The sequence below is a fragment of the Macadamia integrifolia genome, chromosome 3 (assembly GCF_013358625.1).
Source record: "Macadamia integrifolia cultivar HAES 741 chromosome 3, SCU_Mint_v3, whole genome shotgun sequence".
Classification (NCBI taxonomy): domain Eukaryota; kingdom Viridiplantae; phylum Streptophyta; class Magnoliopsida; order Proteales; family Proteaceae; genus Macadamia; species Macadamia integrifolia.
Window position 1 is genome coordinate 33,116,431 of NC_056559.1, and position 13,846 is coordinate 33,130,276.

General features: G+C 39.8%; 1 protein-coding gene and 1 pseudogene across 4 annotated transcripts in view; both read right to left on the bottom strand.

Annotated features, from left to right (window-relative positions):
- The window catches only part of LOC122073783 (hypoxanthine phosphoribosyltransferase), a 35,993-nt gene extending 28,851 nt beyond the window's left edge, over positions 1-7,142 (bottom strand). The window contains exons 1-2 of one of the 4 annotated variants that reach the window (XM_042638415.1): positions 6,501-7,138; positions 4,939-5,103 (exon numbers count right to left, since the gene is read on the bottom strand). In XM_042638415.1, the coding sequence (XP_042494349.1) occupies positions 4,939-5,103; positions 6,501-6,803 (468 nt within the window). In that variant the 5' untranslated portion in view covers positions 6,804-7,138. Of the gene's footprint in view, positions 1-4,938; positions 5,104-6,500 lie in introns of all 4 variants that reach the window. The other 3 variants (XM_042638413.1, XM_042638414.1, XM_042638412.1) reach the window with 3 other exon arrangements.
- Positions 7,143-11,190: 4,048 nt separating this feature from the next.
- On the bottom strand, positions 11,191-12,861 carry LOC122074381 (annotated as a pseudogene).
- Between the last annotated feature and the right edge of the window lie 985 nt (positions 12,862-13,846).

A 13,846-nucleotide genomic window follows, 5' to 3' on the forward strand; every position in this document is an offset into this window, starting at 1 on the left:
CTCTTTTCTTCTTTCTTTCTTTTTCTTTTGGTTTGATTACAAGGTATCTGGGATTGTAACATGGTATCAGAGCCTCTATAATCAAATCAAGCTTTTCAAAATCTTCCCTGTTGATCTCGGTTTTGCGTTGAAATCTTCTGGTGTGTAGCCACCTATTGCTGCATCTACTATGGATTAAATCACATGGAGTGATTTATTTGGTGTATGGATTGTGCTCTATTGGTACTATGCTGAAGATTTAAAAAACTTGAACCGCAGCCATCTTCTTCTTTTTTTTTTATCAAACCCGGGTCTCTTGGGTGAAAGCCAGATATCTAATCCTGTGGTTCAGGTTGGTTTGCTATTTTTCTTGGTAGTTTTTGGGTGAAAGCCAAATATCAGACTCTATTTGTCTACTTTATTTTTGGGTGAAGTTTTTTAGGTGAAAGCCAGATATCGGACTCTATTTGTCTACTTTATTTTTGGGTAAAGTATTTTTGGATGAAAGCCAGATATCCGCAACTCTATTTGTCTACTTTATTTTTTGTTCTCATGGCTGAGACCAAGTCTACTACCTCTGTGACTACTGCATCTGCCTCGAACAATGTCAATGTCCAAATTACTTCTATTAAGCTCAAGGGAAGCTCGAATTACCTACTTTGAGCTCAATCTGTGAAGGTTTACCATATGGCCAAGGATAAACTTAAGTATACTACTTCTGATTCTCCTTCATCATCTGACAAGGGTTATGATGAATGGATGAAGGAAAATGCTTCAATTTTAATCTAGTTGTGGAATAGTATGGAACCAGATGTCGCTGCCAATGTCATTTTTCACTCTAGTGCAAAGGGAGTATGGGACGATTTGAAGGAAACTTACTCTCAAGAAAAGAACATGACCCGTATTTATGATATCTATGAGAAGATGTTCCAGTTTGGCCAGTCTGACAGATCTCTTTCGGAATATTATAGTACTTTCAGGGGAATAGTTGAAGAACTTAATGTTTTCCAGCTCTTGACCACAGACATTGACAAATTGAAGGCTCAGCGGAATGAGTTTTTCATTTCCAATTTTTTGGCTAGTTTGAATAATGATTTGAAGGCAGTGAAGGGTCATTTACTTGCAGGCGATACTGTTTCTACTCTGAATGACACTTATTCGCAACTGCAGCGTATCACTTCATCAACTAAATCTAATCAGTCTTCCAAAGACAATTCTGCCTTCCTTACTAACCGTGGACGTGGTCGCGGTTGTGCGCGGGTCGTGGATCGACTGGTCGGGGTTCTACTGGATAGCCTTTTGATCGTGCAGCCCACCAGTGCACTTATTGCGGGAAGCCCAACCATACTATAGGGACTTGCTGGGCAAAGCATGGCAAGCCAAAGTGGGCAACCCAGTTAGCCAATCATGCAGTGACAGATACCCACATCCTCATTGAATTTATCTTCTGTGTTACATGTCCCACAATTCCCATTAAGTCTTCTTTCTGTGAGCCAGTTAACTAGCTCATTAAATTGCTCAATAACCTTCTTTCCCTCTTACTGTGTTTTTCAAGATCTTCACATGAGGAAGATGATTGGTGGAGGGCGTGAAAATATGGTTTATATTATCTCAACTGTGGTTCTCCTATATCTTTTGTTGCTGCTACTGCTGTTGGAGATGTGGCTCCTTTCCAATGGCACTGTCGTTTAGGATATTTATCTTTAGCTAGGTTGAAACTTTTATTTCTTAGTTTTAAGTATGTGATTAGGTTAGAATGTGAGGCCTATAAGTTAGGAAAACATCACCGTGTGTCTTTCCCATCTTGCTCTGTCTCGTAGCCCGTCTTTATTTTCCTTAGTCCATTCTGATGTATGGGGTCCTTGAAGAGTTAGTAATAGATTTGGTTTTCGTTTTTTGGTGACTTTTATGGATGATCATTCTCGCCTTATATGGCTTTACATGTTATAAAACAGATCTGAATTTTTATCTGTGTTTCAGCAATTCTATAATGAAATAAAAACTCAGTTTGACATTTTGATTAAGATTTTTCGTTCTGATAATGCTTTAGAATATGCTCAAACTGATATTTCTAATTTTTGTGCCAACCGTGGGATGATACACTAAACCAGTTACGCCTATACCCCACAGCAAAATGGGATAGCAGAGCGCAAGAACCGGCATCTACTCGAGGTAGCCCGTGCTATTATGATTCATATGCATGTTCCTAAACATTTTTTGTGTGATGGGGTTTTAACTGCATGTCACTTGATTAATCGCATGCCATCTTCAGTGCTTTCAGATAGGTCCCCTTTTTCTGTTATGTTCCCTACTTTGCCAAGTTTTCCTATTCCTCCCCGAGTCTTTAGTTGTGTGTGTTTTGTCCATAATTTGCATGTGCAAGTAGATAAACTGTCTCCTAGGTCTACTAAGTGCATTTTTTTGGGTTATTCACGTACTCAGAAAGGGTATAAGTGCTATGACCCTATTACTCACAGGAACTTTGTTAGTGCCGATGTGACCTTCTTTGAAGGCACATCATTCTTTTCTCCTCAGGTGTCTCAATCTGGTATGGAGTGGACTTCTCCATCTCCTCCACCCATTCCATCTCTCATTCCCTTCCTTGATGTGCCCAGTGCCAGTGACTCACCTCCTCTACAAGTTTATCAGCGTCAGAAGAAGGTTGGACAGCCGAGTGGAGAAACCAATACTCTAGATGATTCACTTCCTCCATTGCCACCTTTCTCTGGTGAAGCTCCTCCTCCTTCTCTGCTTGATGACTTACCAATTGCTCAAAGGAAAGGTACACGTTTCTTGCACTCAAAAATCTATTGTTGTGTATCCCATTGATAACTTTGTTTTCTTGTCTCATCTTCCCTCTCCCGTCCATGGTCTTGCCTTGTCACTTTCTACTAACCCTATTCCCCGCACCCATAATGATGCCCTAACTATTCTTGGATGGAAAGCTGCAATGATGCAAAAATGGATGCTGTCTTGAGTCGTGGTACCTGTAGTCTGGTAGATTTACCTCCTGGTCAGGATTTGGTAAAGTGTCGCTGGGTGTACACTATTAAGTATCACTCTGATGGCTCTGTTGAGCGGTTGAAAGCCCGTCTGGTTGCCAAGGGGTATACTCAGACATATGGAGTTGATTATTTTGAGACCTTCTCCCCGGTTGCTAGATTGAACTCTGTTCATCTACTTATTTCTCATGCTGTCAACTTTGATTGGCCCTTGTTTCAGTTAGACATCAAGAATGCCTTCTTGTATGGTGATCTCCAGGAAGAAGTATATAGGGAGCAACCTCCTGGTTATGTTGCTCAGGGGGAGAATAAAGGTTGTGTGTGTCGCTTACACAAGGCTATCTATGGACTTAAACAATCCCCTCGCGCATGGTTTAACGAGTTCAGTGCTACCATAGTTATGGATTTTCTCAGTGTTATTCTGATCATTCTGTCTTTGTTCGTGGCAGAGGTGATAAACTGGTTGTCTTAGTAGTTTATGTTGATGATATTATACTTACTGGTAATAATGAGGCAGGAATTTCTAAAGTGAAAGCTTCTCTTCAGCAACACTTTCAAACCAAGGACTTGGGTCAACTTCATTATTTTCTTGGGATTGAGGTGATCCGATGCAAGAAAGGGATCAGTCTATCTCAAAGGAAATACATGTTGGACATTTTGCCTGATACTTGTATGTTTGCTTCTAGACCTGTTGATATCCCTATGGATCATCACCAGAAGTTTGGGGTTAATGATGGTGAACCCCTCCAGGATGTGCATCAATACAAGAGTTTGATCGGCAAGTTGATATATCTTACTGTGACACGTCCGGACATCTCCTATGTTGTTGGAGTACTCAGTCAGTTCCTGCAGTCTCCTCAGAAAGCTCATTGGGACGTTATTGTCTATATTCTTCGTTACCTGAAGGGTGCTCCTGGAAAGAGGTTGATCTATCATCCTAATCGGCATATAGAACTAGTTGGTTATTCTGATGCTGATTGGGCCGGCTTTGCTAGTGATAGGAGATCTACTACGGGCTATTGTACATTTGTTGGAGGTAATTTGGTTACTTGGCGTAGTAAAAAGCAAACTACCATTGCCCGATCCAGTGCAGAAGCAGAATACAGAGCTATGGCTCATACCACTGCTGAGTTGATGTGGTTACGGTCTTTACTCTTGGAGTTGGGATTTCCCGTGACCAAGCCTATGAAGATGTATTGTGACAACCAAGCTGCGATGTACATTGCTAGCAACCCCGTCTTCCACGAGAGGACCAAGCACATAGAGGTGTACTTCCATTTTGTTCGTGATGCTGTTCTGAAGAAGCTGATTAAGACCCCTTTTGTTCCTTCGTCAGATCAATTGGCGGATATGTTCACTAAGTCTCTGTTTGCTCCTAGTTTTCGTAATAGTTGTACCAAGTTGAGCATGGGTAATGTGTATGCTCCAGCTTCAGGGGGAGTGTTGAAACTGATGCTAATCCCGATAGGGATTAGCGCTAGTTCCTTGGACCGATGGGGTCAATTCTGTCCTATCGGCCCAGTACTTTTAGTTAGGGTTACTTCTTTATGTCTTGGGGGTATTCTTGTATTTTCATTCTTATGAAAGAATATTAAGGTTAGGGAAAACCTGCGATCAAACCATTCTGGTAAGATCGCAAGTCTCTTTTCATCTTCTGGGGAGTCTCCTTCGGTTGGACCCCTCTCATCTCTCTTCACTTCTTTCTTTCTTTTTCTTTTGGTTTGATTACAAGGTATCTGGGATTGTAACAGCTTTCTTGATTGTTGCCTATCAAAAATAACAAATGCAATGCTTCGAAGCAAGAGCAACTTTAAGATCTTGCGTCAACTACCACTTCTAAAAGAAATAATGGTGATGAAACAATGAACCATAATATGGCCAGGATCAACATAAAGCTACATGTAACAGCTAAATCAGAGCCTGGAATTTCATTCCATATGGATAATAGTTAGCATACCTCAAAACCCCGATAGAACTTTCCTTCACCCACAAGCTCAATATGGACCTTGCGTCTTGCTGGCTTGTCAAGGAAAGAGCATACTGATACAGAGGATGCTCCTTTTGATGCCAGGTGTGAAACGACACAGGTTAAAGTGTTTCCTGTGTCTACAATGTCCTCCACCTAAAATAAAATCAAGCAGTTGTCAAAAAAAAAAAAAAAAAAAAATCAAGCCAAGTACTTCAACATTAGCAATACCTATGATCCACAATAAATATCAACAAACAGGTAAAACATGACAAATGATGACAAAGTTACAAAAAAATACGTAGAAAAAGAATATGCATTCATGAATAGTAAAAATTGGAGAGGATGCAAGTATGCATTCTGAGACCCACTACATTTGGGCACATTTTGTATCACTCTTACGGACCAATTCTGGAGGAATCTTGAGTCTCTGGAGAAACTCCTTGGTATGTGCCCCTTTGGTGTGGTTCTTCTGAACCGGGGGAAGAAAAAAAGGCTATTTTTGTGGTGGATCATCTATAAGGGTAAGAGCTTGTTTACTATAATACTCAAAGAAGTGCTCCTAGGTTCCGAGAATAATCACTTCAGAAAATAGAAGATACACCATCAGTGTATCTATGTTGCAGATTAAGAAAAGGATATTTCAATTCTAACCAAAAATAAATAAAAATTGAGTTTAGTATAATTCGATCATGCCAAGAGTTTTAAAGCATGTGGAACAGGCAACACTGAAAATGGCAGGCTTCAAAATTTAGCAACTGTACCAACATCCACAGGCACATTTTGTCCACAATTCATAGGTATTGTATTTCTTCCCCTTGGACTGTTAGAGACACTTCCTTCCACCCATTGTCATAGTTGAGCATTTGGTTACACAAATATGGCACCCTTGTCATCTATTTCACCTCAATTTGGAAGTTGAAACTATTGCACTTTCAATTATAAAGGTTCTGAGTACCCACCCAGAGAGAGAAAGTGATATGAAGGTTCTGAGAAAGAATGTGGCAATGCAGGCCAGACGGGCAGGAAGCCTTAGAAATTCACTGCTAGTTCAAGTGTGCCACTAATCTCAAGGGAAAGGCTTGTGCTTTTAGCATAAATTAAGCATTACTAAGCCAAGTATAACATTAAGATGTTACAGAGTCAATCCATTGAATAAACAGATCAGCTGACTCCTCTTCAGACTAGACATGTTTTTTTTAACCAGCAACCTCTCTACAATGTAAATCCAGTTACCCAAAAGTAAGAAGCTTTAGCTCTAGTTCTGGCCATGTTTCATATCTTACATAAAGTATAAGATACTGCAATGAGTAATTAGTTTCAAAACTTTAGCAACATGAACAAGAAACTTTATCATCCAATGATGGTTGAATTTTTATATGAACAAATAGAAGTTCACAACCTTCAAAATTTGACAAGACTAGGCTTTTTAATATTGTCTACTCCGGAAGCACAAAAATATCACCAGTGACCAAACAACGAAAATGAAATCCAAACCATGGCTCTTAATATATAAATATTATTCGATAATTTTTTTGACATAGATTTCATACCAGAAGTACATGCTTTCCCTTAATATCAATCTTAACATCGCTGGAGATCCTTGGAGCGCCATTTGATTCCGTTCCAGACCCATACGATTCTACTCGTAATAAATCAACGGAAACAGGCAATTTAATCTTCCTCACTATATCAGCCAAGAACAGAAAAGCTCCCGTGGCAACGCCGACGACAACAATAGAAGAAGAGGAACCCTTGAAATAGTCGGAAATCTGAGAAGCGAGCTCTGAAACTCTTTCAGATATCTGTTGCTCAGTCCATAGAATTCGTTCTATGTGATCCTCCAAACTCATCATTAGGACAACAGAGGATTCCGATTGATGTAATAGAAAGGGAGCAGAGTTCCAAATTCAGACTTGGGCTACTAGGGTTTATTGCAGAGTTCGTGGTTTTAGCGTAGAAATGGCGAAATTCTAACTACGCAGGACGTGACCAAGTAGACACTGTTGTAGAATCGAATACTTTGATTTTCAAGGAAATAGAATCGAATTGTCAACGATAAGATAAATTCTGCGTATCTGTTTCGGTCTTCTACCCAAAAAAAAACGAAAGAACCAATACCTGTCCATTCTCCGATCAGACCGTCGTTCTCCGAATCTCGTTAGCAAGGTTAAAATGGACGCTCATAATAACCATTCTGTTCGTAGGTTAAATTTTTTCCAGAAATGACTTTATGTATTTGTATTCCTAAGTCATATTTTTGAGAAGTTATTAATGTAACAAGGGTGAGTTATGTTTGGAAAAATAACAAAATGGTGAAAAGACTATTATATTACGAGCAATGAGGTATTCGATGATCAATTAAGTGGGGACAAACTAGACATTCTATTATTTTTAAAAAATATTTTTATTATATTGTAAATTACATTTTAAATGGCATTTATGTCATTTCAAAGCATACTCCGTCGTTACTCTCTGCCCGATCCTATCTTTTTTCCGGTAGGGATTGAGCTTTTGAATTTGCTCTTTGGTGCTTAGGGTTTTGATTGTTGGGAAATATGTCCACACTCCTTGCTATGTTTTGGTGTTAACAAACAAATATACATCTTTAACTTGGTTTGATAAAGTGTAATTAGCTTGAAGAAACACTTAGGAGGTCGAATCAAGACATGAAGCTTAAAGACATGGAATAGCAAACAAGAAGAAAAGAAGATGAAGTGCCAAAGAGTGGAAGGTTCAAGTGAAGAAGAAGACCACTAGGATAGATTGGTTATTTTTTAATGTAATTTGTAATTTCCACATACATATATGCACTCACCTCATGCATGTGCATTGCATCATACTATAATGACCATAGAGCATACATTGACCAAGTATGGAAAATCTATAAGTGGTGAGGAACATATTAGGAAAAATGTGTTCTAGTGAAATTATGTGAAAACCACATTAACCTGACTCAATGGTATTTTAGGTAATTTTAAAGTCAGTATCAGGAGATGAAACTTTCATAGAGGTTGTAGGAAATTGAGTTGTGATTCCAACGCAACTGATCTCAAGTCAATCCAAGGTCGGACCAAAAGGTTATGGTCAAAACACTGACGACTGATCAGTATGACAGTATTCTGTCAAAACAGAGTATGTCATATTGGCGATCGACCGGCTGGAAGCCCCGGTCAACCGGAACTGTCTGAGACCATAGGCGGTCGATCGGATGAAAGTCCCGATCGACCGGTGACTGCCTGGAAGTGCCCCAACGGCTATATTTTGCCTCAACGGCTCTTGGCGGTCGATCGGCTACCATGGCGGTCGACCGGTGGTCCTAGAATACGTCCGTTAGAGCCTGATTTTCTGCCTAAAATGCTTCACTAAGTTCACCTATAAATACCCAAACCACTCTTAATTAAATATTAATTAAGAAAGATCTTTAAGAGCATCATTGCAAGCATTCAATAATTTTATTTCTACTTGAGTTGTTATATTACACAAATCCCAACAAAAGGCTCAAGTCTCAATCAAAGTCATCTACTCTCTCCTGTGCAAGTCAAAGCCATAAGAGAGGACTTTATAAAATGTGCATCATTCATCATTTGCACCACACTTGAGGTATTCCTCTTATTCCACTATTTTCTATTTATTTATGTTTTTATAATTCTAGACTGTACTTAGGATTGTAAGGATTCTCTTATCCTAAAAAGATAAAGGTGTCTCTCTACCTCCAAAAGATATTGTAAAGGCGTCTCTCTGCCTGGAAAGGGGATTTGTAAGGATACTCTTATCCGTGAAAAAATTGTAAAGGTTTTCTTCCCTACCTACTGTACTGAAATGGAAAACTAGTGGAATACCTTACAAGAGGATTCTTGTAGAGAGTGGACTAGACTCGAATTGAGTCGAACCACTATAAATCTTGTGTTTGTGGTTGTACTTGTTTTATTTTCTTTGCATTATTTTAACTTGCAGTCACACTTGTGACCCATTTATCGAAAAGAGTTAAATTCCAATAGTATAACCTATTCACCCCCCTCTAGGTCATTTCAATTGGTATCAGAGTGGGAGCTCAATTTATTTAAGACTATATCGTCTTAAAAGTGAGTCAAATACCATGGCCACATTCTAAGGACCACCAGAAGACATGACGTCTTGAGACCCCCTTATTTTAATGGAGAGAACTTTTCTTTCTGGAAGTGCAGATTCAAGAATTTTGTGTGTGGTCACAACATTCTTGTATGGAGAGCCATAGAGAATGGACCATACACCATCACCAAAATAGTTGATGGAAAGACAGTACCGAAGGATGAAGGATAATGGACGGCTGAAGACATCACTCTCATCCAGTACAACTTTCGTGCTATCACGTTCATTCAATGTGCCCTCAATGAACAAGAGTTCAACCGAGTCATAGCATGTGACACAGCTAAAGAGATTTGGGATATGATTCTTGTCAGACATGAAGGTACAGCAGAGGTAAAAGAAAGAAAGGTAGACCAACTCGTTTCTGATTACAAATCCTTCTCTATGAAAGAAAATAAATCGATAACTTCTATGTTTACAAGATTTACTGATATTGTGAACAATCTCAAAGGTTTAGGCAAGACTTATACTAACGCTGAAAAAGTCAGGAAAATCTTAAGAGCTTTACCTGCAGCTTGGAGACCCAAGAAAACAGCAATAGAAGAAACTAAAGATTTGACGAAAATCTCCTTGGACTACTTGCTTGGATCTCTACAAACTCATGAAGTAGAGCTGAACGCCGACAAACCAAATCCTGAGAAAAGGAGAACCATAGCTCTAAAATCAACTCAAACTATCGAAGAAGTAAGTGATGATGAAGAATATGAAGAATTCGACATGGAAAAAGAAATTTCACTCATCACGAGAAATAATAGTAACACTGTGTAAAGGATAGATATTGAAAGGATTTTTCAAGTCCGGGCTTTTGGAAAAGAATATTCAAGAATGAATGTTTATTCATTCAGCCAGATGGGTTGCAAATGCCAAGCTCCTTCCTTAGGAAACTAAAACGCTCTTCACCAAGAGGTTTAGTAAATATATCTGCGAGTTGTTTATCAGTTTCAATGAATTCTAGAGAGACATCACCATTTTGAATGGTGTCTCGTAGAAAGTGGTGTCGAATATCAATGTGCTTTGCCCTTTAGTGTAAAATGGGATTTTTACTCAAGTTTATGGCACTGGTGTTATCGCATATGATTGGGCAAGATTCGAAACTCACTCCAAGGTCCTGGAGAGTTTGCTTCATCCAAAGGATTTGAGCACAACATCTACCAGCTGCAACATATTCAGCTTTTGTGGTAGATAGAGCAATGGAGTTTTGTTTCTTGCTAAACCAAGAGACAAGGCAAGAGCCGAGAAAGTGACAAGTACCACTGGTACTTTTTCTGTCAATATGGCAACCTACAAAGTCAGCATCTGAAAAGCTAACCAAGTCAAGGGGTTGGTTTTTGGGGTACCATAACCCAACATCACAAGTGCTTTTCAGATATTTAAAAATTCTTTTTACAGCAGTGAGGTGAGATTTATTGGGATCAGCTTGAAACCGGGCACATGCACATACACTGTACATGATGTCAGGTCTACTTGTTGTTAGATATAGAAGGCTCCCAATCATGCCTATATATCTAGTTACATCCTCAGAAGTTCCATCCTCATCCTTGGTTAGTTTCAAGGATGAGCTCATCGGAGTGTCTGAAGATTTTTTACTGTTAATGTCAAATTTCTTTAGCAGCTCCTTGTAGGAGCAAGCGCTTGCCAGTCATCCAAAAGCCCGGACTTGTGGAGAAGGTGCAACTTTATTTCCTTAATGTCCAGTCAACGCGATCGCGGTTTGAGCCAGGATATGGCAGAGACTTTAGGCCACCGGTGCGACGCCCAATACAGAGCCCCCATGTGCACCGGTCCCAACAATCCCCCCCGAAGCGACGCCCAAATACCAGAGCACCCATGCGCTTGGGGAGACTCGAACCCGCGACCACCTGCTCTGATACCACTTGTAGGATCAAGCGCTTGCCAGTCATCCAAAAGCCCGGACTTGTGGAGAAGATGTAACTTTATTTCCTTAATATCCAACCAACGCGACCGCAGTTCGAGCCGGGATCTGGCAGAGACTTTGGGCCATCGGTGCGACGCCCAATACAGAGCCCCCATGCGCACCGGTCCCAACATTTATATGAAGAAGTCATCCCAAGGTCTTCGTTTTACAGCTCTTGTAGCAGCTTTCCCAACGAACGTTTAAGATGGTTTGTTATTCATGACCTCGTCATTATTTCGATGCTCAGCTTTCTGCAGCTGTAGATAGAAATTCCAATTAGCACCTCAATGAGAAATGCAGAGAAGAATCTATATCGCAGACAAAGCAAAATGATGAGGTTTCTTCTTCTGCCTAGTGGTCAGAACTTAAATTGTTGCTCTCTATGGTAAATGACTGATAGACGGCTGACCTGAGCCACACTACTACTCGTTGTTCTCTCAATCTCGCTAATCTTCCCTACAAGAGGAATTGGATGTTCATGTATTGGGGGAACTAGAAGGTCAGTTACCAAAATCTTCACAATCGGATCCATAGTTGGCCTACTAGATAATTGTGGATGAGAAGAAAGAATTGCAACCTGGACATACTTTTCCATGACTTCTTTAGCAACCATATCAGGCATGCCATCCTCAATGACATCCAAATGTCTCCTTTTTATCACCAAGGACCAAGCCCAATCTGCCACAAGGGAGTTATGCCCATCCTTAGTACTAACAAGTGCTTTATTCCCACTCAAAAGCTCAAGAAGCACAACCCCATAGCTGTAATAAACATCACTTCTCTCAATTAATTGTCCATACATAGCATACTTAGGGGCGACATAACCTAGTGTCCTAGCCACCCTAGTGCTCTTATGGGTCATCCCCTCCGGTGCAAACTTGGCCAAGCCAAAATCGGCCACTTTGGGCTCAAACTTCTCATCCAAGAGGATATTACCAGCCTTAATATCCCTGTGGATGATAGGTGGTTGTGCCCCATAATGCAAGTAAGCCAACCCCTTCACCGTTCCCAACGTAATTTTTTGGCGGACCGACCAGCTAAGCTTCATGCCTGATGATCCAAATAGATGGTCATGGAGGCTTCCATTGTGCATCAATTTGCAGACGATTATCCTTTGGTGACCCTCATAAGGAGTAGTTGCAGTGTAGTATCCTTTGAGAGCAACAAAGTTTACATGCCTAACACTGGTAATAACATCTACTTCATGGGTGAAATCTACACCCCCTACAACAGAACAATTATTGAACCTCTTCAATCCAACCTCAGTGCCATCCTCTAGAATTCCCTTATAAACATTCCCGTAGCCTTAGTAGCCTCCTTTGCCAATTATGTTATCCCAAGAGAAATTCCTTGTAGCCTGTTTGCTTTGCTCGAATGTGAACTTAATAAGAGTCGTACTCCCACTGATCGATTCCAACCCCGAAACTGAATTCGCCTGACCAAATTTCGCAACCATCTTCATCTTCCTCTTCCTCTTCTTCCTCCGTTTCTTGTGCCTTTTCCATAGAAACCAAAATCCCACAACTATACCAAGCAAGGCAACACCGCCACCGATCGCAACCCCATAAATCAAGGTCGTGTGTCCCTTGTTGCTCAAACCAGAGGAAGAGAAATCAAGGGAGAACAAACACATGGCAATTCCCATGTCGATCGGGCTATAGCGAATAACAATTCCAGCATCATAGATAGAGGGGGTACTCTGTACAAGAAGACACGTTCCCAACCTGATGGCCTCGCAAGTAAGCTGCTTGGAGGTTCGATAGGCTTGTGGTGCACGTAGTGCAGGGAGAGCCATTCAGCGACTGATTACAGGAATGTCGGATGGTCTGCAAAGAGGAGTCATTAACTATTGATTCAAACTGCGAGTGAGTTGTAATTTAATAACGTGCGAACGAAGAACAAAGCCTGCAAAACAAAAAAAAAACTTAGAAATTTAGCGAGGGAGGGAGGAATCGTTACCTCCGGGAGATTCCATAGTAAATGAGAGAAATGCTTGAGGAGATGATTTTGGGGAAGATTGGTTGTGGTCAATGACGATTTAACCCTTTATTACGAAAACTTGTATGAGTTGTTGTTTTATTTGATTTGTTCTGTTAAATCTTGAAATGGAATGTGATTTTACTTAATTAACCCCCAAAATTTATTTCCAATTGCTTTTTTACTGTGGTTTCAAGAGGGTACTTGACGTCTTGTTATGTTTGGATAAATAACAGAACCTTGTTATGTTAATAATTTCCCCATATGTTTTTATCAAATAAACGTATTTGATAACAGCTGTGTTTGGTAATGTTTTAGAAAAAATGTTTCTGGAGTTTTTTTTTTTTTTTTTTTTTTTTGGTTTTTTTTTTCATTTTATGAAAAAAAAAACCATTTTGACAAAGAAAATGAAATTTTCATTTTTAACACGAAACGTCATCCAGAAACGTTACCAAATCGAGCCAACGTGTAGTAATTGTTATTTATGAGTTAGAAAATAAATAAAAATACATTTGTTAAGTGCAAATTGATTTATGTATATGGAATTTATGTAAATTTACAAAGTGTCATTCAATATCTAAAATTTTGGCATAGAAGATGGTGATGATGGCGACGGTGGTAGTGGAGTGGTGGTGTTAGTGTTGGTGGCCACCCTAATGGTGGTGTTGGCCGTGGAGGAGATGATGGGACGATGGTTGAAGTTGCATTAGATGTGTTTTTATTTTTAATATGAAATTACTTATTTGCCTATCAAATTAACCATATGTTCATTAAAAAACCACACCATATTTATCCCTCTTGTTTATGAGATAGAGAAGTTTTTAAAAGTCTTTTTTTTTTTCTATCGCAACAACCTTTTGGTGCTAGTTCATTTCTAAA